At 34.1% G+C, this 25546-nt stretch overlaps 1 protein-coding gene across 1 annotated transcript in view; it reads left to right on the top strand.

Annotated features, from left to right (window-relative positions):
* Positions 1-12183: 12183 nt before the first annotated feature.
* LOC124358540 (centrosomal protein of 135 kDa-like) overlaps positions 12184-25546 on the top strand; it is a 144725-nt gene continuing 131362 nt past the window's right edge. Inside the window, exons 1-4 of the mRNA XM_046810839.1 lie at positions 12184-12502; positions 21799-21978; positions 22803-22929; positions 24678-24839. Of these exons, the coding sequence (XP_046666795.1) occupies positions 21805-21978; positions 22803-22929; positions 24678-24839 (463 nt within the window). The 5' untranslated portion in view covers positions 12184-12502; positions 21799-21804. The remainder of the gene's footprint in view (positions 12503-21798; positions 21979-22802; positions 22930-24677; positions 24840-25546) is intronic.

A 25546-nucleotide genomic window follows, 5' to 3' on the forward strand; every position in this document is an offset into this window, starting at 1 on the left:
CAGCTTGAAGCGATGTCCACAGGCTCTAAAACCACCATGCCCTGTCAGGAATTGCGTTAGGTAACAGTTTACCTCTCCGTGCTTTCTCGATGACCACGCCATGAGATCTGAGAAGAGCCGATAAGTCCATCAATTATTGCTGGATTCACCCCAGAGCCTTTTCCAACTTGCTATTGTAATCATACTGGTCGATGTAATGTTAATGGTTTACCCTTCAGTAAAGCTCCGCCCGTTCCTCTGCCATTAACTGGGTTGGTGTCATATTAGAGATGACGCAAATGGAATCGTACAGTACAGTACAAAACGGCCTGGCCACCCGCAGGGTTGTCCTTCGTTATACTTCGGTGTCCTTCTATCACGCGTATGATTTCACCGCAGTGGCTGCATGCAATATAACCAAAATCATAACTCCAGCGAAGAGGTTGCGTCAGCTCTGTCGCAGACCACCAACATTCGGCATGATTCTAGCTAGTGTGTAGCTTACTACTCCGACACTGTCTATTCAGATGTTCATCGAAGCGCAATCTGGTATCGATTTGCACTCCCAAATATTGTATTGACGGTTGCGAGAAGATCCTGCAGCCTCCCACTTTAAGAATGATGGCTTCCTTGATCTTCACTAAAACTGCCTCAGTCTTCTGATGGGCAAGTGCAGACCAGCTGTTGAAAGCCACTGACGAATTGTGGCCACAACCTCATTGGTCTTTTCAGCAACATCTTCTAGGTACTTAGCGACAACTATTACCGCAAAGCCAACTGTAGTTGTCCCTGTGGGTGCATGGGTATCAAATCAAATCAAATATCCTTTATTTCCATCAGACATGTAACATGCATTGGATTGCGTCATAAATATTAAAAAAAATACATGTACAGTTTTTATATCTATAAAATTATTATTAATCAATTATTAATATTTATATATTATAATTAATCAATTATTAAAACTAATTAATTTTACATCATACAGAGTATTTATTTCCAATAAATTCACTGAGGGTGTAGAAACATTTTGACGTGACAACGTCTTAAATTAGGTTGCGGCTCGGAGTCACTCATGAAAAAGTGTAACGCCCGGTAACGTTACGATGCCCGTCCAGTGGGTCCGCCGCACGGGATCCGCACGGGATAAAGCAGATAACTGTGGGTCCGCCGCACGGGATAAAGCAGATAACTATGTTTATTCGTGAAAATGTGGAGTGCTTAGATTCATCATTTACAACAACTACAACAATAAAGGTAAATAATTGTACACTGATATTTCATTATCGTAAACTATGATTGATTGATTAATTGTTAGATTGACACAAAAGTTGAGAAACTGAGTTTATAGGTTATGTCATACTATTGACAAATGTTGATAGTGTTAAGTAAATTATTAGTTTTAAATCACTCTGCAATCAATCGTAATTCAGTCGATTGAGAAGAAACAGCGCGTATTGCTAGTCAAACGTATAAAATAACAAATTACTTTACAGGCAACCATAATTTTTTTTCTATTAAAAAAGCCTTCAGTGTTCTCTTAAAGACGATTATATCATTTACATTCTTTAGGTCCACAGGAAGAGAATTATAAAAAAAATTATGGTTGCCTGTAAAGTCGGTTTTACGGGCGAAGATTTTACGTGACAACGTCTTTTTCTCGGTAGAATATTTATTAATATGAATATTATTAAATTGCACAATAGGAACAAGGAATTGAATGAAAATAAGAATTGCACAAATTTTAACTATAGAAATATATTTTGTTTACTAAAACATTGTACATAATTTGAAATTAATTAAAATTTTTTATTGTAAATGGTAAAGTTGAATAAAACATTTACTAAAATTGGAATTTGAAATTCTTGCTAAACACAGTTAAATTCTAACTCCGCGCGTGGTGATTGGTCGGTTTAGTTCGTTTGTTTGGTCGCACTGTTATGACAGGTTAGAGGTTATAATTTGTTATTTTAAATGTTTGACTAGCAATACGCGCTGTTTCTTCTCAATCGACTGAATTACGATTGATTGCAGAGTGATTTAAACTAATAATTTACTTAACCCTTTTACCGCCAGGCCGCAAGCCACACTTGGCGCGTCGACCGCCAACGATATCTGTATGAGTAGTTGCGTCGACCGCCAAGCCTCTGTCTGGGAGCGTGTCGCTACTCCGCCACGGCATTTTGCTCAGTTTTACACATGTTTACATTATCACTTATATTTTCGTTAATTACAAAGATAAAACGATGTTGTTGGTATCGTTTTCTTTATTTTTAAATGCGCTAACTTTCTATGTGTAGATGTTGGCTGTAATACATTTTTAAATACTTAATTTTTTAACTTAATTTTTATTTCTTTTTTTAATACAAACAAATATTAACTTTGAAGTGTTATAAGTCCCAAAGTTTGTTCTTTTTACCACAAAATCTTTATGCAATACTATTTTAAATTTAACTAAGAAGAACTTCAGGAAGTTTCAAAAAATAATTCAACCATTTGAAATATGTTTTAACCTTTTTATTGTACAAGTACAAAATGAAAATTTGGAAAAAATCGTGACAATGTGTTTTGTAAGTTATAAATTATATGACAACAGATAAACCTAATCAAATATTACCTTAAAATAAAATACAATGATGATAAAAGTATAATGTATATAATAATACTACAAACACTTATATAAAAAGGTATAAAAGATATAAAAAGATACAAGAACTAAAAATGTAAATTTCACAAACGAGAAAAACTTAAAAATATTATGGTCTTTAAATTAACTATAGGTCTATTGAGAATTTAACTAAGATTACAATTATAAAATATACATATAGATGATAATAGAACAGTTAGAATAGAATAGTAATAAAAAAGTAATACTAGCCTAAGAAAATATACTGTCTTTACACTTTGTAAAATGTCCTACGTGATCCTTACACACAATTATGTTTGACCAGACACTCTGGGTGTACTCCAACCTTACAATTTGTACACTGCAGTCTGGATCTTTTTCTTTTACCTTCAGGATTGTTTTTTTCCTGAACAAACAGAGCAGTCTTTCTGTTTTGTATCAGGCAGTTTTTCCAGGCCGAATTTTTCCTCCAGGACCATCGCCGCCAGTGCCAGCGTCAGCTCTTCCAGTTATCTTATCAGCAGCCAGTTCCTCGACAATGTCTACCATGAAGTCATACCGACACATTGGCTTTTGTGTGTTTATTTTGTACAACACGTAAGCGTTTAGTACCATTCGTCCGAGAACATTAAAAATTACTTTCTTCCAGGGTTTTAAGTTTTTTTCTCTCGTCCAGATACGTATACAACATTTGATCGGTTCCATCAATACCACCCATCCCTCTGTTGTACTGATGAACAATCTTCGGTTTTGTCTTTATAATTATATTCCTATTCCTACGAATAGTGTAACGAACTGATGTTGCCTCACTGTTGGTTGAGAGAATAATAAACTGTGACTTGTTCGATTTCTTTTCTCTCCAAGCCATCTGCAGTATTGGTCCCTTTCGCACATATACTTTCTGGCCTACCCTGTACTTTCCTTTTAGTTGTTTAGGGACTCCTTTTCTGTTTAAACGAAGAGTTCCAGTCAGCCAAGTGAGTTTGCTGTACAAGTACCTAGCCAGAGGTATGCTAGTGAAAAAATTGTCCAGATACAAGTGAAATCCCTTGTTGAGGTAATTCCCCATTTCCATTAAATTCACTACAACTTTGTGGGCTAAGCCACATTCTGCTCTCTGCTCAATATCTTCCATGTTTCTGGCGCCCTTGTAGCACGAAAATGCAACACAATAGTGTGTTATTGCATCACACAACACCCACAGTTTTATTCCCCATCTGTGGTGTTTCTTTTTTGGCATGTACTGGGTTAGACCAATACGTTTTTTAGTGCCTACCAACGATTCATCAATAGACATTGACTGGTTTGGGGTGTAGAATTGACGAAATAATCTATTCGCATGGTCAATCAGTGGTTGAAACCGGCCCAATGGGTTGTAATCAGGTTGGCCATGTTGAGGTATATTAGAAACATCTGTAATATGGAAAAATTTTCAAAATGATTTCAAACCTGTTACGACTCATCAATTTTCTAAACCAGGTGGTTGATTGGGAGGACTTTTGGCTCCAGTAACTCTCAATTGTTGGTTTACAAATAAGGCCCATATTCAAAACAATGGCCAGAAACGCCTTCATTTCAGCGACTGTAACATTGGTCCCAATCTTTTAGCCTACTATGTGGAGACAAACGGTTTACATGAGCTGCCAGATAGTTCGTAGCATACCTATTAGTCTCTAGTACAAATGTCGAAATCAATGTAGATGTTAGAAACAGGTTCAAGTATGTAATAGGTTTTGAATCTTGAGGGGGGCAGTGTTTTGGGCCTGGCAGTTCCGCGTATTGGAACGAGTGTTGGAAGCCAGAGTCCTCGTTCTCTATTATTTCGTCCCAGCTGCTTTCTGGGTCATCTTGTCGGGCCCTTGCCTCACCGATATCAATTGCAGGTAAACGTCTTCTTGGTTGACGTCTTCTGATAGGCCTGTGACATATTTCTCTCTGTGTGTTGACATTATTTATATCCTCCTCAGATGAAGAAAACTCGTCAATACATGAACCACGCCTAAGCGGAGTACTCGTCAAATTAGTTAGAGAGGGATTTGGAGTCCTATAGATACTCTCATCTTCACTATCATCTGATGTTGAAAAATTGCCTACATCTGGCCTAGGCGTAACAATTGGATTTGGAACTGTACACTTACCAGGACCTGCAGAAGTACTCGGTAGGTCTGGATTATACGTCGGATCTGCGTCAGAGTCATCCACAAAATCAGAGCTACTTGAATCGTTCAAACTATTGTCCGTATTACTATCCTCGTCTGAAAAGACGTTTATTCCCGATTCAACAACATTTTGGAACAGTGTCCCTTCACTTACCGGAGAACGTTGTCTCTTACTCATCCTGTTATTACCGAATGATTCAGAACGAACAAACTGCAGAAACGTACTGGAAACTAACACTAATGATCACTTCAAGTTCTGTAAATGGAAATCAAACACCTTTACAAAGTATTACTGTTCCTTTCATACCCAAACAATAACCACTGTGCTCATAAACACGCCATGCACACAACTGACTCAGAGCGCCAGCTGCTACGGCCACGACGCAATAGCCACTGCCATCAAAATATCGCTGATTTAATGTAACCTATACTCTACATAAAAATAATATAAACATAACAAATCAATATTATTATGAAAGTTCATATTGTCCAGAATGCATTAAAATGAACAAAATCAAAATCAGTGGAAACATCAATATCTAATAACCGAAAGTGTAGAGAGCCTATATATAGGCTCATGGCGGTTTACCGCCGCCCATGGCAAAGCCTATATATAGGCTCTTGGCGGTTTACCACCACCCATGACAAAGCCTATATATAGGCTCTTGGCGGTTTACCACCACTCATGGCAAAGCCTATATATAGGCTCTTGGCGGTAAAAGGGTTAACACTATCAACATTTGTCAATAGTATGACATAACCTATAAACTCAGTTTCTCAACTTTTGTGTCAATCTAACAATTAATCAATCAATCATAGTTTACGATAATGAAATATCAGTGTACAATTATTTACCTTTATTGTTGTAGTTGTTGTAAATGACGAATCTAAGCACCCCACATTTTCACGAATAAACATAGTTATCTGTCTTATCCCGTGCGGCGGACCCACAGTTATCTGCTTTATCCCGTGCGGATCCCGTGCGGCGGACCCACTGGACGGGCATCGTAACGTTACCGGGCGTTACACTTTTTCATGAGTGACTCCGAGCCGCAACCTAATTTAAGACGTTTGTCACGTCAAAATTACGGCATTATAAAAACAGTGATGTTTGAAAAAAGAGGTTGCATGGGGGAGAATATTTAATTTGTTGCTATTCCTGAGATAGTGTCCAGACTGCGGAATTAGTGACTCGAAAATGCCCTGGTTTTGCTTAAAAAAGACCAATGTGTGGTAAATATATATACTTGGATAAGTAAGCAGATTGAACTTCTTAAAGTGTGATTTGCAGGATTCTGATTGACGGATGCCAGCAATAGGTCTCACCGCTTTCTTCTGCAAAAGAAAGACATGGTTTGTTCTGCAATTTTCAAAACCCCAAATTTCAACAGCGTATGAAAGGTAGGGATAAACTAATGCAAAATATGAAGCCAGAAGCACATCGGTGCCCGTGAAAGATGAAAGTCTACGAAGAACAAAAATACCAGCACAGACTTTACGTGCGACATGATTTACATGAAAGGAGAAGCTAAGATTCCTATCGACAATTAGGCCTAAAAACTTGACCATTTGCTCAGAAACAAACCTCTGTATCGCCAACCCAATCACTCAGTCATTGCGTCTTGATGAAATTGAAAAATCTAGCAATGTAGTTTTATCAGTATTCACGGCCAAACCATTACTCTGAAACCACTGGACTATTGAATTACACTGAACAAACGTATTTATCTTCATATTGAAACGACAAGACTCATCAATTACAAGTGATGTGTCGTCAGCAAACAAACACAACAAGCCCCTCGAAACACAACTGCTGAGGTCACTCACATACAAAATAAAGAGGAAGGGTCCAAGTATGGAGCCCTGTGGCATACCCGTCTTGACAATCTGCTCGTCAGAAAAGCATCTTTTCCTAGTATTTATGTCAACGTATGGAATTTCCACAACTTGTCTACGCTGACTCAAGAAAGATGACAGCCATTGATTTGCCAAGCCACGCACACCCACTCTGTCAAGCTTTTGCAAACCATAACCAGGTTTGACCAGAAACAGAGGGGACGGGTAGTAAGGCATCCATCTCCCCCCCATCCATAGACTCACATACCTCGCCCCCGACAGCACCTCCCCCTCCAGTCTTACAATTTCACTATTTAAATAATTAATGTTAGCTTCTAACACCTGTACGGTGGTCAGAAATCTGCCACGTTCTGCCTCCATGTCAGAAATATTGACCTCCAGTTCCAAAATTACAGTGTTTGTGTTGTGAGTGACATCAGACCCAGAACACTCCTTTGACTTAGTACCACAAATACAGCCAGTTTCTACACTATTCACTTGGTCTCGTAAAATAACATTTTCTTGTTTACAAAGACTGAGTTTATTTTGGAGACTTTTTATTTCAAGATCACAGTCATCTTCTATAGCATCACACTCGTTACATTTGTTCCTATAACTAGAGTTGAGATCTGTAAACTTAGTCTCTACAGTTTGTAGAGGCGGTAGCTGCTAGAAGGGCCTATCTCAAAAAACCATGTTTTGAGAAAACTACATTTTAATGTTTACTATTGGATAAAAGCCATTTATTTTGATAATTTATTCACTTATTATATTTTTTATTTTACAAACAGATTTCTTTTTTATATTTCCACAGTGTAACTGAGTTTAATTACTTTTATTAACCCTACTACCAGCAGTAATAAAACCCTACATCGGCTAGGATTTCCCATGGATTTCCCAAACCCAAAGGATTTCCGTAAAATTGGTTAAAAATGTCAAGTTGTTCGTCAAATGAGAACTTTATGTAGCACTCATCCCTTTTGCAACAAGATTGAACTGTATTATTAACTTTCGGAGGAACATCTTTTACCGAAGTGGAAGTATAACCTAGGCCCGACTGCCGCTTTTGTTTCCGAACATTACGGCCCCACTGTTCAGTGCTAACTACTTTTCTCTTTACACCTTTGGAGTTAGATTTCAAAAGAAGTTCACCACTCATTTCTTCAGTATCTAACACCAATCTAAATAAAAACACTCAAATACTACTTGTAAGCTACACAATCACAATACAAAACAACAAGAAGTGAGGTTATATTGTACAGCAGAAAACACAAACACACAGCCAGCTGATGCCACCATTTGTCTATGCTAGAAGGGCCTCTCGACACATAGACGTTTAAATAGGTTTATCTTGACAACAAAGAGGAATATTTGAATGAGTGAGATGGAGGTTATACTTAAACATATGGAGAAAAAAATATAAGCGATCTCCGCAAAAAGAGCCCATCTCGAGATAGGCCCTTCTAGCAGCTACCGCCTCTTTATTGATAACAAAGACCTTCATTTTCAATTTTTAGATCCCTACAGAGCTTTTCTGTAGAGTACAGTTTGGCCATAATGGCAGATATGTGAGGTACAAGCTTTTCAACAATGTCATTACCAAAATTGCTCCCTACTTTTTTAAGTTCAGAGCAGAAATTCGAAGCCAGTTCTATTACTTCATCATTTAAATGGTACAAACCATCCGTGCAATTAAGCATACCACTACTTCTAGTTACTGGTGGCATGTTGTAAGTAATTAATAAAATATACGTGGTCACTAGTTAATTATACAATAATATTTACAGCACAAATAATCACAGAGAATCAGTAATGTATACAAGAAATAAGCACATTTAAATTAAAGCTGATTTACTACACTTAAATACAAAGTAACCCTTAACTATACAACAAAAGCAGCTTATCAATCAAGAGCAGTTCGTCCAAGCGATGCGCCGAACACAGGAGCCATGAAAAACAACAGTCAGTAATATTTAGTAAACATAAACTGCAGGACAAGGCCGTTAAAAACGCCCTCAAACAAGAATCCGCAAGGCCTTCAATGCAGGAGAGTGTTTTCATTGCAGTACAAAATTGAAGGCGCACCAACAAACACTCGCAGAGGTCAGTTAGAGCCGAGCCGGTCTGGTACAGCATTAGTCACAGGCGGGATAATTTGCTGCTGCGAGCAGTGGTTGGCAGCGGCGCACACTGCCTGCGCTGATGATGATAACGCTGTCTGTGATGAAGCTTGCAGTGGCCAACGTGTTCAGTTGGGTTAGTTACTGACTTACACATTCAGTTACTCACAGTAAACTGTCCCCGCTGATGTACGGAGCTAATACATCTGGCTTCAATGAAACTCCGACACACCCGGCCGAAAATAAACACCGCCAAATAATGACAATACAATACAAAATCAACGCAGCAAAATAACCCCTGTCAAGCTTCTGCAGACCAGGTCTGCCATCATATCCGGAGCACTCTATCGTACATGACGTACCATAGCAGTAGACCGAGCACGGAGCCTTGTGGGGGACCTCCTGTGATAGCGTGGGTCCAAGGTCTCGCGTCTGTATTGTACATCAGGGTTCGGCCCCTAAAGTAGCTTATGATTATATGCCTAATGTATACTAGAAACTTCGTCCATCTAAATGCGACCAGGATGCAGTCTCAGTTCGCCGAGTTGAAGGCGTTTTCTCACGGCTAGAGTGACATTCGCACAGTACTCCCTGGCCCCTCTCTTTAATCGCTTGCCCAAAATAGCTTTGCGAGTTGACCGTTGACCTTTCCTTCCGAAAACCATACTGTCTTTGCGATAATCCCCAAAGTCCTTCAGTAAATTCCTCTAGCCAGGTGCATATCCTCTCCAATGCTTTGCCTGCTGTTTCCAACAAGCAGGTCGGTCGGCAAGATGAGGAGTCATCTGGTGGTTTGTTCCCTTTCGGAAGGAGGATCAGTTTCTGCTTCTTCCGTCGGTTTGGAAATATTCCCTCAGGAAGACAGACGTTAAACGTCTGAATACCTCTGTTAGTAACTTGATGGCAGCCTTAAGTGCAACGTTTGGAAGGCCATCCGGACCTGGTGCCTTCGTGTCTCCTATTTTGCTGCAGGCCTTCAACAACTCCTCTTGCTTAACCAGCGGCACGTCGAAATGAAAAATTGGAAATTCCTCAGTTTGGGCGTGACCCGCCTGATGTGCAAACATGGTTGTTGTTATCCTTTCTAATGGCTTGGGGCAGTACGGTGGGATCAGTGTGCGGCTCTTAAGGTGTAGGTGTGTCCTTAAGACTACAGGTTTTTGAAAGAAAAGACATCCCAGAAAATATTTAAACTATCAATCAAATCTTCAAAGATCTATCAAAGAACGAGTAGCCTACTCTTTATTTGATAAAGCAACGAGGTTATATTTGAATAAAATAGATTTAAAAAGAGGAAATTAAGAAAGTTGACTATCCTCTTAGACAGAATTATACCCGGGATATTAACAGAAGATTCATTCCTGAGTCATTATATCTTCTGAAGATAAGAAATAAATTTGTGTTTACTTCAATCATTTATGTGCCGGAATAATCAGAGAAAATTAAAAGAATAAATGCACCAATTTTATTAAAAACCCCCAAAATAAGGACTGATGGCATATGCTGAAGATTTTGACTGGAAGAGTTATAAAGTCGAATAGTGGATATTGTAATATATCGATATCCAGCAGTACACTGTCTGCCGCCTAAAAGATAAGTTAGACCTCTGTTTAAGAAAGGGAATGTTGGAGAAGTTTATAACTATCGTCGAATACTACTTCAACAATGGTCTCTAAATACACCTAAAAATGTGTAATCAAATGGTTGACTACTTGGAGGGTTACAACTTTCTTGAGCACAAGCAAAAATTCAGCCAAATTTGCACTCTTTGACTGTTAATTTCTGCGTTGACACGGCGCGGCAGGGGTGGGTGAGACTGTAATTATGTAATTTTTATTATCCTTTCCAAGACCTCTGATTGCGTCGCTGCACATATTCTCTTAGAGAAACTACTGTGTCCGCAAGAATAAGAGTTCGTGGAAGGAAAATGGGGTACGGTATCTCAGAGGAGATGTGCAAAGAAAGCTGGGCAGGTTGCTGGTTGTTGAGTAGCTAGACAGCAATGCGCTACAGAAGTTACGACGGTAAGATTACCGTTTACCGGCGACGTAATAAATTAAGAGAAAATATCTTGTTAAAAATGAAGATAATGCATGGTAGTAGTCGTTGTATGTTTGTTCCAACGTGCGGATGTTTTGCATACTGCCGTGAATCTCAGCTGAGTAAGTAATTTACTCTTATGCCATCTATTTTCAGATATCGCTTAGAGATTTTACAAATTCTAATCAAAGCAAATAGTACAAACAAGTGCTACAGACTGTAATCAAGATATCCTAGACAACAATAAAGACTTCGAAGATACGTGTTTTAATTCATGATGTTCGTGTTGATATTTTGACTCTGTTTGGTAACGCACCATGATTACATACGATAAAGCTATTACATTGATCTAACAGTACAAAATGTAATAGTAGTGTATTCGATCATATATTCAGTGAATGTTTCGGTTTTATGACGACCAACGTTTAAAATATGTTTGAAAATTTAAGAAAGAAAATGTTTTAATTTCTCCACCATTCACTTACCCTTCTTCAAAGAAACCATTAACATCTCTGGAATTAGATTACATCTTGACTTTTCTTACCGATAAAATATAGGAAGCGGGCACTATCACAATCTAATTAGGAGACTAAGTTACTGATCAGAAATAAATAAACTATCAAAATAAAAATATTCTAATTATGGTTATTTACAATTAATTGTTTCCAGCTCTTTTTAATGTATTAAATAATAATAATATTGTTCATAAACTATTTCAAAAAAAGTAAAATAATTTGTATGGTATTTCAGTAATAGCAACAAGTACAATGGCGATGTACAAGTGTTATTCGTGTCATTAGCTGTTAGCACAGTAAAAAGTATCTAAATGTTAAAACGTTTGAGTGTTAATTTTTATAACGGGACTTTTGTATCATCGAGAGGTCACTGTTTTGGGAAGAGTTTTCCTTACCGGGACCTAAAAACTACATTATAAGGAACAACAGACTTTATTTGACTTACCTTAAAAATTACATGTCATTATGACGATTGGTCCTTGTTTTCTGCGTCCCAAATGGAAGCAATACGTTCTCCTCCATATTTTTATTTTGGTTTGTTAAATTAATTATGTAGGTAATTCGGTTCGACATTTCAGTTTTAGTAATTTAGATAATCATGAATATGAATGATTCAATTATGGTGGTGGCCGATTGTTATACTGCAGTCGGATTTGAAATTACAAATATCAGATTTATAAATTGAAATTTCTATTATTTATTTATAGAATAACAGTTAGTGTAAAAATGTTACTGCTGATATAATATAATATTTATAACATAATACGCGTAGCTCTGATATGAAACCCATCCCTAAAAAATATAAATGTTCTCATGTATTTTAAAACAAGCCCTGTATTACTAATTTAAAACAAAATAAAAAAAAAAAACAGGCGGGAACAATTTTGCTTGGTAGGTTTGATTAGCTAATTAAATCTATCTTACTTAAAATTAATTTCAAATTTATCTATATTTGGTTTAAAGGTTTGGTTTTGAAAATTAAAGTAGGATTATGTAAATTGGTTGTAGTTGGGGATTTTTATCGATCATATAAAGTGTAAAGAAAAGGTTACGTTCGTGATAGTGATTATGTTTATGTGCGTTGCGTGTTATTTGACAGTTTCCAACTCCTTCTGCAGCAAGTGTCAGATTTATTTCCACAATTCGTGATAACTTCTACTTAGATGTTAGTTCTACTGTAACTCATATTAACACTTTCAATTTTTCGCCTTAATAAAATCTATTTAGGTAATCTCTGCTTAGTTTATTTATTCTATTATATTATTAATTATGTGCATGGTAGGAATAAACTATTGTTAGTAATCCTAAGGATGATGGTTTGGTTATGATATGACATGAATTGGCTAAGATGGACTATTTTGAGTACATTAGGACTATATGGGATATATATATATATATATATATATATATACATCTTGATTGCTGAATGTTATATTAATTCAGCCATACCTTACTGCCTTTGACTGTATACAACTTTTTCTGATATAATTTAGTTAATCCATCTAGGCCTAATACACAAAATAACCTCTAACTGAGGGTCCATTTTATCTAGTTTTGTAATGATATTTAATAAAATCCATTAAAAAGTATACAATATTTAATTATATATCGCTATGTACCTTTTTCATAAAATACTGTAGGTTAGGGTACGATAAGTGGACCCAGTTTTTTATATGGAAGAATGTAATCATCAATACCTAATGTTCTCATCTCAAATCCTAGACTATCAATCGATATAAAAGTATCTATAGTCCTCAATAACAATCATATGTTTTAAATTAAAATATGAAATTAATATTTACAGTTATCAAACAAATTATTATAACCAAAATTAGGAAAACTGAAGACGACCATATTTGCTCCTCTCACAGTTACAGTTGTTTCTTTCTCACAAATTTCACATAATGGGTTTTTCGGTACGAGTCCATCATGTTGAAGCAACGAAAAACATGTCTTATCATCTTTCAAAGCAATGCCGTGTAGTTTTCTAAAATTGACTGCCATTTTTAATAATAAAAAATGTTACTTATCTAAAATTAAAATATTACCTTACGTGTATTATTTGAAAGTGTTTACAGCTGTTGATATAGATTATTTAAGTTAATTGTTCAAAATAATTAATCAGTATCGATTGATTATATCGATGGTTATGATTAAGTAATATTTAATATCGGTTTTCAATTTCGAATATAAAAAACTGGGTCCGCTTATCGTACCCTACCCATTATTTAAGTTAATTGTTCAAAATAATTAATCAGTATTGATTGATCGTATCGATGGTCATGATTAAGTAATATCCTTTGCCAATTTAGATACAAAGAACCGGGTCTGCTTATCGTACCCTACCCAATACTGTACATAGTGGCAGTCCTAAAGCATATTTTATTATAAAAAACTGGTTACCAAGGCCTAACTCTCCAACTAGCAATTAGTTGTATTAGAGTGTATCTATAAACGCAAACAGTCGGTTCAGTTTTATCTGCAGTCATCGTTTTAATATACCTTTTGCTATTGAATTACATTTTAGTGGGTAAAACTTTATTTTTTATTATCGGGATGCTTCACGGTTTGATTTCATTTATATTTTATTGTATAATTATGTGTATATCTATGCCAAAAACACATAAAATTGCAGTACAAACATTACATTGCTACTACTGCTTGCCTCAACTAGCAAACACATGAATAACTTTATCTCTTTATCATGGAAAGTTTTTTTGGAATAGATATGAGGTACATATCATTGTGTAGGATATTTCTTTGTTCAAGAACATTAGTTTCGAACATCTGTTTCTTTTTCTACAGGGCCAATATGAATTTCTTTATGACTATGATTTGTGTGATTTATTGGTGGCAAACGACTAGTTGTGACTGGTTCCTACTTTATCCTTTATTTTGGAGGTATTCTGCAGTTTAGTGGTATTGTAATACAACAATACCTTGCTTGCAAAATTTCTTGCAAGTAATATAACTTTTATTTCATTTATAACAGAGTGTGATTTTGTCATTATTAAAAACTTCTAATTTTGATAACATTTTCATTGGTACATATTAAGCTGGTGTTGTTATTTTGCCAATAAATACTTTTTGTAAGTAGAGATTAATTTGTATTATTATGTATAAAAATCCATTTTTGGCATTGCTTTATATATTTTTATTTCCTCATAATATATATTTATTATTGGTAGGCTAATAATTTTTTTCCATTTTAACTCACCTTTTATGTGCAAGAGGAAAATATAGCCTAGTTTTTTAAGTCTAGTGTTTGTGAAAAAAAATAGTAAAATATTTTGTATTTAAAATCCATTAGCCCATTAGCCCCAAATTTTGAGAAATATCTGTATAATTAATCATAAATTAATTAATGTAAATTAGTTAAAAAATGAGTGATTTAGTAAAGTTTTATTAAAATAACAAAATATGGGATTTGTCTGACAAAATTCTGATCATAACTTTGAATATTATTATAATTACGCCTATTACAATTAACAAAGAGCTGTTCTGTAGATAGAATAATTTGTAATCGGAATGAGTTTAAATGCTCTTTTTTAATTTTCACATTTTAATTAGAAAATGCAGAACATTAAAAAAAATCTCATATGTATTTAAAAAATTATATAAAGTTTGCTACATATATGAGTGGTAACTTACCAACGTTAAACATGAACAAAAATTTGAAACTTCATAAAGAAGCTAGAAAATGTTGAACTCTAGGCCTATGAAATGTTTCACATTTGTGCTGCATCAAGGAATGAATGAGTGATTTTTGACCAAAGTTTTTTTGTGCCTTTATTTGTTTATTAAAGCTAAAGTTTCTTATATAAAAGTTCTCAATCCTTTTGATTGCAATGTCATGTGTGTGTATATATATATATATATATATATATATATATATATATATATATATATTAGCAGTTGCCCGCGGCTTCGCACGCAATTTCCTGTTGAAAAACAGTAAAGTATATTAGCGTATTCTTTTTCTATCACATTCTAAACATTCCTAAGATAATTTATACTCGTTCCTTCGTGAGCCTCTTAGGTACATTATGAAGGTATATGTACCGTATTTCCTTCCTCTATCTTTCTTGGTTTTTGCTAGCTGTTGATAAGTTATTCAGTACAATAATTTATTTGGACATATCTCGATAAACTAATTAGATTTAAAGAATCAAATTTGATCTGTTAAAATTAATATTAAAATAAATATATTTCCAGTATTATTGTGGAGTTTGCCTTGTGCTCCGATCAAGAAAATGTATCAACGAAAACCAATTTCGATCATAAAGCGTCTTCTTTTGACTCTTCATTTACCTTCGATCTAACCAAATTTGATTAGCTTATTCGATTCGTGCTGATTACCTTATGTGCGTATTCATGGCTTTGTACATTGAGGTGGTTTTTATAACAGCGTTTAATAGTATTTTCATTGCATTAGATAGTTTATTGATCATTGGTGCAATCTAAATTTAAAATTAGACAATAACTTCCTCTATGCAATCTGCATTACACTACTGATCAAGCACTTTACAATTAATTTTCTAAATTTTAAATGTAAACAAATGTTTCTGCCTCTTTGATGAACTTCAGCTGAAAGTATTAACAGCTGTTTAAGTATCAGTTCACTTTGTATTACGTGTCATAGCGCAGTCTGCCGGACCAAAGGTATAACATTCCAAAATCAACAAGAATTTATAAATAAAACATTAATTAAATAAACAATTTAAATTGGACAGAGTTGTAAATCTAAACCATTCTTGAATCCCCTTCAACACACACAAACAATTTTGTCAATATCTGTCCAGTCGTTTTGGAGGAGTTCAGTGTCATACACACGCACACAAGAAATATACGTAAAGATATATATATATATATATATATATATATAAAATAATTTTCAGTACAGTAGTGAAGGGATGAGTGTTACCTTAATTAAGAGAAATGCGTTTTCGACTGCGGTGGTACTGACATCCTCGGAGTCACGGAGTTATGATCACCACAAAATTCATTTATAGTACAGGGTGTACATAAAGTCCTGCACGGGTATATAATATTTTCTGAACGATAACAGATAAATAAACAAGATTTGGTACATCAATACTACACCTAAAAATCTACTTTTTTGATGGAACTATCAGTTTTCTGTAATATCATGGGAACGTCCCCGCAAGGAGTCAGAAGGAAATCTTAAATAGGAGCATAGGTCAATATGGACATCATTTTAAAGGGCTTATCTAGCAGAGTTTAATGCCGCAAACCGCACTCAAAAAGATTGATCCAGTACAAAATGGCGGCTGTTCAAAGATTTTACTTGGTTACATTTTATTAGTAGCCATAACCCCAGTAAAGCAAAACTGCAACCAAACAAATACTGCAGCTAACTTACTACATTATGCTTGTCAGTTGTACAGAAGTGAATTATGACATTAGTTATCCTCAAGGGTTACAAATTTGGTAATATATTGATAACGGGGAAAACCTGATAACAGTAACAATTAGAAATCTCAGCGACCTATGACGATCGGAAAACACTTCCTATTTCCATAAAGTGTAGTGTTGAACAGTTCTCCCTACAGTTGTTCTAGAAATTGGCTGCCGTGGAAAGTAGTCATTAAATAAATGGCATGCTTCCTCGTGTGATCGTCTGTTATTTTCCCAACCAACCATCATAAGAAGTGTTATACGTTCACGTTCGTCAAGCGACATAATGTATGAAGAACTAAAAGCATACGACAAACTCTTTTGTACTAAAGCGCACTGATAAAATGGACAGCACTACTAAAACAAGAAACTAGAATAGCCCTACTATGAATAACTGCTAATAGGAAAGTCCTAAATGCGACCCAAAGATAAGAGATTTCTAATTGTTACTGTTATCAGGTTTGTTTATCAATATATTAGGACCAAATTTGTAACCCTTGAGGATAACCTAATGTCATAATTCACTTATGTACAACTGACAAGCATAATGTAGTAGTTAGCTGCAGTATTTGTTTGGTTGCAGTTTTGCTTTACTGGGTTATGGCTACTAATAAAATGTAACCAAGTAAAATTTCTTCGAACAGCCGCCATTTTGTACTGGATCAATCTTTTTGAGTGCGGTTTGCGGCATTAAACTCTGCTAAATAAGCCCTTTAAAATGATGTCCATATTGACCTATGCTCCTATTTAAGATTTCCTTCTGAACTCCTTGCGGACGTCCCCATGATATTACAGAAAACTGATAGTTCCTTCAAAAAGTAGATTTTTAGGTGTAGTATTGATGTACCAAATCTTGTTTATTTATCTGTTATCGTTCAGAAAATATTATACCCGTGCAGGACTTTATGTACACCCTGTATATTATGTATTATTCAAATTATTTAATAAAACTTTTCTTTAATAAATGGTGAACAAAAACCTCTACACAGTTATTCAGAACACCGTTTGGGCATCAACATCTGATATGTCTCAAAATTGGACGATAATATAATTTATCCAGTTTACATAAGAAGACAAAAGCGTAGACTTAAACACCTTTGGCAAAGTATAAGAAGTCATGAAATCAAAACAAGGCTAAACCGTGCCTCAAGAAATCTTCCTCAAAAATTTATAAACGTAAGGAATGAGTGGTTTAGCCTAACTAATACACTAAAGATCTCACTGCTACCAACACGACTGACTGTTCTCTGTGGAAAGTCATCAAGTATTTGAAAAGACCAATAACTCACTTTCCACCATTACAAAATGGAGATGGCTCATCGGCAAAAAGCAGTAATGAAAAAGCGTATACCTTTTTATATAAATTTTCCAATGTGTTTAAACCATACCCACAATTACTCTTAAAATGATGACAATAAAATATTAGAGTTTTTAGATTCCCCTCATTATATAACATTGCCTGTTCCATCTTTTACGCTAGCTGAGGTCAGAGATCGGATAATTCGGGATATACATCCTCAAAAAGCTCCTGGGTATGATTTGATTTCAAGACCTATACTAAATAAATAACTCTCTAGAAAAGGTGTTGTTTTGTTTACCTTGATATTTAGTGCAATATTATGTCTGGAGTATTTTCCTAAATTATGGAAAGTGGTACAAATAGTATTTGTACATAAATCAGGGAAACCTGCCCATATTGCGTCATTGTAAAGACCAATAAGTTGCTGCCAATCTTTTCAAAATTATTCAAGAAACTTTTTCTTAAGTGATTTAGTTTCGGATCACCAATTTGGTTTTTGAAGGCAGCATTCTACTTTACAGCAAATCCATAGAATTTGTTTCAGGCAAATACTTGAAGATAAGGGATTTTGTTTGTCAGACTTTTTAGATATAAGCTAAGCTTTTGATAATGTGTGGTATCCTAGCCTGTTATTTAAATTGAAGCGCTGTTTACCAAATACAATGTATGCTATTCTGAAATGATATTTAAGTGAGACATTTTCAAGATAAATTTGATGGAATTATTATGTATTCGACACCAATAAAATCAGGTGTTCCTCAAGGAAGCGTTCTTGGCCCGTTTCTTTACTCTTTATTTACATCAGACGTACCAACTTCGATTTGAGACGATTGCTACATTTGCAGACAATAATGCTATACGTTCATGCTGTGTTTGCTTCTAAAAAACTAAAAAAACGTTCTTGTTGATGATGCCTAGTGTTTAAAAAAAGTGGAGGGTACATGTCAATGAAAGCAAATTAACTGATGTTATGTTCTTGTTAAGACATAAAAAGAGTCCTCAAGTCAGTCTCAATAATGTTGTAATAATTCCAAAAGTTCAGATTGTTAAATATCTAGGGTTGGACTTTGATAGAAGTCTGAATTGGCATCATCACATATGGATAAAAAAACAACTAAATCTAGAATCTTGTAAGTTGAATTGGTTTCTTGGTAAAAGGTTCCAACTGACCGTGGAAAACAATTACTCTTGTACAAACAAAGTTTAAAACCTATATAGACTTAAGGCATGCAACTTTGTAGTATACTTATTGCTAGCAACTCTAGTTAACATAGAAAGTATTAAGAGGTTTTCAGGTAAAAGTTATAAGACAAATTGTAGATGCTCTATGGTACATTTAAAATAAACTTTGCATAACGATTTAAAAATCCAAATGAACAAGAAATATGTAGCCAAATTAAATAATCATCCTAATCATCTGGCAGTGAATTTATTAGACAATATCCCGTGTGTGACTAGTCTTCTAAGGTGTTACATACTGGACCTTCCTGTTCGGTTTTAATATACAAAAATGTCATAATTTAATCATTTGTACTGTGTGCGTCAAGATTGTTAACTTTTTTGTAATTTTGTGTAATAATTTACCCATATAAATATGTACTTAATGTTTGTTGTAAAAGATTGTAAATAAAATATTGTTAAAAAAAGAAATGCATTGCTGCAAACACATATTATTAATTGAAAGAGTAGGTTAAATGTAATCAACTGTTCTGTGTAAAAATTGTAATATGACACCAGAACCATATTTATAATTAATTTAACTACCATTTTACATTTGAGTATAATAAATAGTTAACTAAAACCTTTTTAAAAACATGTATTTATCATACAAGTGTTTTAGCATTCAGCCATCTTCAGTGTACATTAACTTCTAAAGCAAATAATAAACAACTAAATATACACATATGGACCGTTTAAAGTTTAAACAGATGTTAAATTTATATGACATAGTTGTAATTTTGATTAACATTCTTTTTGTAATATTTTACGTTTTTCAAAAAATTGGTTTGTCTTATTTTTTATATTGCTATTTATGAGTATCTTTATTATAATTTAGATAGATATGTAATTCTTCTTTTGTGTTTAATTTTTCTCCTTTCCTTTTAATATCTAAAATTTCCATGTTCTTTTCAATATTTGCATAATTGTTTACATTTATAGTCTTAAAAGCATAGAGTAGACCTGATTGTCACAACATTCCTTATTTCAACATTAAGTAAGGTATATTGTTGTTGATCAATACTCTATTACAAATACCAAAGACAAAGTTACTATCTAACTTTTACCACAGATTTAAAGACAATTATAAAATGCACCTTAGTTGTTTTTTGACAGAAGTAGGCTTCTCAGACCTGCATTTGTATTATCTTCTTGGTCGGGGCTACAAAGCAAACTCAACTGTGATATCTGAAATATACTAGATTGGTCGAAAGTATACACTTTTTGGCATATTTTATTGATCGGGGCAAAAAGGCATACTCAAACTTTGTGTCAGAAATATAATTAGTTTTGAACCAGAGGGGTTCATATACGTGCAAATCTAAAATAAAGCACAGCAATATCGCTTAATATCTGAAGCTGTTAAACATGAACAATGACATAATATGAATCTAAAATACGCCTTCCCCTGATACTTTATATATATATATATATATATATATATATATATAAAACGCACATATTATTATAACTATATAACGCACAATTATTAATTACTGAAAAGCAAAGGACTTCGACATTAAGATTCCACCACACTGACCTAAAGTAGTTCAGTTGTTAGGTACTGAAATCGTTGGAGCTATTCAATTAAATTTAATGAAATATTGGAAAGAAATTCAAGTTATTTTACGGATACTTTTAAAAACTGTTAACAGTCTCTGATATCAGGGTCCCAAAACATTGTTCTTTAAACTTAAAAAATCTAAAATGATTCAGGAGATGGGTGTATATTTTAGTGACTAAAATATGATACTTTTAAAAACTGTTAAACTTTCCAACTTCAGGGTCCCATAACATTGTTCTTTAAACTTAAAAAATCTAAAATGATTTAGGAGATGGGAATATATTTTAGTGACTATGACTTATCTCAGGAGTAATTAGAATGACATTTACAAAGAATACACCCATGATGTTCCTGATTATCAACAGGAAATTGTGTGTGAAGCCGTGGGCAATGTTTTTTACTCTAAAAATAGCATCCTTGAATAATAGTTTTGTTGTTCAATGAAGCATAAAAAAGATTACTTTTCTAATGTACGTTTTTAGCGTTAATTTTTTTGTCAGATGTTTAAAATCTGACTGGTAATTGGTGAGCTTTGTTCAAATCGATGTTTGGATTTAACAAACTTGAGAGATCACCACAATGATTCACTTTACATAGACGGTCCCAAAAATTGAAAATGAGTCTTTTGGCGCCCTTTGTTTTTGGATACTTTTCTTCCAGATTGTTTTTCCAAAACCAATTGTTGAATAGCCAATTGTCTGATTATTCCATGGGCTATAATAAGAAACAAGTATTTTTTTTTGTTTTGAGCATTTACACTACTTAGTTGTTTAAATATGCGAAGAATAATAGTCCAAGTACAGAAAAATGGCCTTTTAAATTTTTATACCTTTTTAAATAAAAATTTTGAATGCTTATCATTGTCTTTTTGGCTACATGGACTAATTCTTCCCATATTTGGGTGACAAATTTTTTGAATAGTTCCTATCGATTGGTGTTTGCCATAGAAAAAAATAATATAAAGTGAAACAAAAATAAAATACTTGCATGATAAATAAACGTGTTTTGTTTGCAAATGTGCAGGATAATATGACTCCCACTGAAGAGTACTATCTGAAAATAAGGAACAAATTGGATGATCTTGGATATTTACAACCACTGTCATTTGAATCTGTCCTTCTTGTTGACAAACTTCTGGAAGATCTCTTAAACACAAAGAAGGGCTTGCAGCATTACAAAAATGTTGCTCAACAAAGTATGGAGGTACTTATTATTAGAAAATTAATACTAATATGTTTGCTTTTTCCAGATTCAAATCAGCTGATTGATGTAAACATTCTAAATCCAAATCCATTTTAATTTATGTACTCTAACTGTATATTTGTTTGAAAATTGGTCTTCAGATTAAGTTACTATTTTTATTTCAATATCTGAAAGAAAAAAAAAACCACCCAAGCATTTTTAATATAGGTATAATTTAAAATTTGTTGAATTGTGTTCCACGTGAATGAAAGGTAACCATATTTGTTTGTATACGTTAAAACCATAATCCCTTTTTATAGCATTCAATTAGAATTTGATCAAGAATTCAAGAAACCTCAGTCTTAAAGGTACTAAAAGTTGTAGTAATTTAATTTTACAGGATTATGTATACTGTGTTATTTGTAACCTAACTTTAGGAGTGTTTACAAGAAATTATAAAATGTCCAATGTTTTAGTATGGTTTACATGCTTACTTTCTAAAATAGCATAAACAATGTTAAACTCAAGATTTTCCCTAAACCTGCCTGAGACAGGATTGGTTGGCCATCAGTACACTAATTTCAAGGTCCACTGAATTCAACTTTTCCTGTTCCACAAATGTGTTCTAACATTTTAATTATTCCTGAAAGTAATGCTTTGAGAGCTGTTTTCTTTTAAACTTCAGTTTCTATTGCAATTTCCTGGAACATGCTTCGTAAATAATTTCTGTTCATGAATCCTAAGGCCTCACCTAATTGTAATCTTATTCCACACAGTTATACACTGTTTCCCTGGCATGAGCAATTAGCATTAAAGATGTTTTCATAACTGTTCTGTCTGAACAGGCTTGCAGTGAGCTACAAGCAGGAGTTGGACCTTTCAAGGTTGACAACGCCAAACTGATAAAAGAGAACAACGATCTTCGCCAGAAGCTGCTCAAATCGAGGGAAGCTATTGAAGATACTAAAGTTGGTAAGTTATGCACGAGTTCAAAAATTTGTAAAATTGTAAACTTAAACTAAATTATTTATATGAAAAAAATACATGAATGTTTTATGTTTTCCTTTAGGTAATAATTTAGTGAATGCTTAATTCTTTTCTGATATATTATGTACAATAAAATGTACTTTAAAAAAGAATAAATTACAGTCCACTAGTTCTTTAATATAATATAAAAAAGGGTAGGGACGAATTTGAATTTAAATAATAAAAAATATGGATTATTGATCATTGGCTCCTTGTAAGTATATTCACTAGCTAGATGGGTAGAGACATGAGTTCCTGCAGGGATGATCTGGTAATTTTCCGGCCCAATAGGCAGAAGACTAGAGGCATGCAGTTCCTGCAGGGATGATCTTGCCATTTCCAGCCCAGTAGCTAGAAGGGTACAGACGTGAAGCTTCTGCACGAAGAGGTGGATGATCCGGCCAATTTTTAGCTCATTAGCTAGAAGGTTAGTGACATGAAGTTTCTGAAGGGATGATCTGGCAATTTTCCAGCCCAATAGGCAGAAGGCTAGAGGCATGAGGTTCCTGCAAGGATGATCTGGCCATTTTCCAGCCCAATAGGTAGAAGACTATAGGCATGAAGTTTCCTACTGGGATGATCTGGCTATTTTCAGCTCAGTAGCTAGAAGGGTAGAGACTTGAAGCTCTTGCTCGAAAAGGTGGATGATCCGTCCATTTTCCACCTCAGTCGATAGAAGTAGATTGATTTTGTGATAGCTAATATATCAATAATTTATTTTGATACAATAAATTGTTTATTACAAAAAGTGTAGGAAATGTTATAAGCATGTTACACCTCCCTTCAAGTTTTTTATGTATATATTAGGGATGCAATATAATAATATTTAGCTTGTGTTCTTATTTATTATTTGTATCGATATTCATGCATTGCCACTCATCTTTTACGGTTATGCATGGACATCTGCTTCTCAACGGCAAACAGATGTTAACTAATTATTGTTGATCTTATATATGTATAATATATATATATAACTATAAGAATATAGTATGTATATTTATGTTGTATAATTGTTATCACGGCTAAGAGTGGTTTGAAGGTTTTGGCTGGGTTTCTACTAGCCAGATTTGCTTTAATGGTAATAAAACAAAACCATTTAGTGTATTATATTCCTGGTTGATATTTATGATTAAAGACAACATAAACTCAAGTTTTAAATAGAGAATTTAGGAAGAGCAGGCTTACCTTTACTAGACTTGAAGAATATTCCTTATCTTCTTCAACGAATGTGCTTTTTTAAGTCTCTAATATTCAAAATCGTAACATGTATTTCATATCATGTGTAGATTCTCTGATGTAATATTTAAAATTCAGATAATTTTTTCGTGCCATAGGCCCACCCTTGAATTTTCTCAAGAATGTTATATTTAAGATAACTAAGAATCAGACATTTTTACTATTTGTTTGTGATCTAAACAAATTATTTAGCCTACAATACAAAATATTTATATTTTGCATAAAATGTGTACAGAAAAATGAGTAAAGTAACATAATAAGCAGCTCGGTAATATGATGAAATACTGTACTTCTTCATTGAGTCGAACTTTAAAAAGCCATTATTTTATTTTAAGTGAACTTAAAGTGGCTAATTTATGTGTATTAGTCAAGTAGTCTCACAATCCCACAACTTGATGTAATCATACTTCCTGAGTCCTGGTAGTTTATAACGTAATTAATAAAATTGGTGTGGTTAGAGCTCAGGAAGGAAATACGGAGATTAGAGAAAGAACGGACACTCCAAGAATATCTCTGCACTCAACATGCCTCTAAGATCACACAATTGCAGACTGAACTGGCCCAGAAATCTGCCAAGTTGATGGAGTATAGAGGTGTCAAGAACAAAGTGCATGCAACAGGTAGGCATTGCATGTGGATATACAGTTGCATGCTCAAAACTGATTTGTGTGATGTATTTAATAGTAAAAGATGGTAGTAAGATCAACAGCCTCAGAGTTGGTATGTAGAGGTTCAAAACAAAGGTGCATGTCTTGGGTAGGCAGTGCATGTGGATATACAGTTGCATGCTCAAAAACTAATTCGTGTGATGTATTTTAATAGTAAAACATGGTAGTAAGATCAACAGCTCAGAGTTGGTATGTAGAGTGTTTAAAAACCAAGGTGCATGTTTTTGGTAGTCAGTGCATGTGGATATACAGTTGCATACTCAAAACTAATGTGTGTGAGCTATTAATAGTAAACAGTAGTAGGGTGCTTCTGTAGTTTTGTTTTGTTTAGATTAGAACTGAATATGCAGAGTTTTATCAAAATACATTTTGAGATTTCGTTTCCCAAAACTGATTTGTGTGATGTCAATTCTATGAATTATATAAGTTTATTATCTTCTGCAGAGTTTATAGATAGTTTGGGATTGAACATGTGCTTGTAGAGTTAAAGCCAAATTAGTTTATTTTTTAGAAACTAATGTTTTTTCTATTTTTTACAAATAACAAAGAAATGAAAGGTTTGTTCCATACTTCTGCATTTATCATTTGTGAGGTCGTCTCAATTATGTATTGCGGATTTTAAATTTTAGAATATATTCTAATGTATTTGAATTTTAATG

The sequence above is a fragment of the Homalodisca vitripennis genome, chromosome 3 (assembly GCF_021130785.1).
Source record: "Homalodisca vitripennis isolate AUS2020 chromosome 3, UT_GWSS_2.1, whole genome shotgun sequence".
Classification (NCBI taxonomy): domain Eukaryota; kingdom Metazoa; phylum Arthropoda; class Insecta; order Hemiptera; family Cicadellidae; genus Homalodisca; species Homalodisca vitripennis.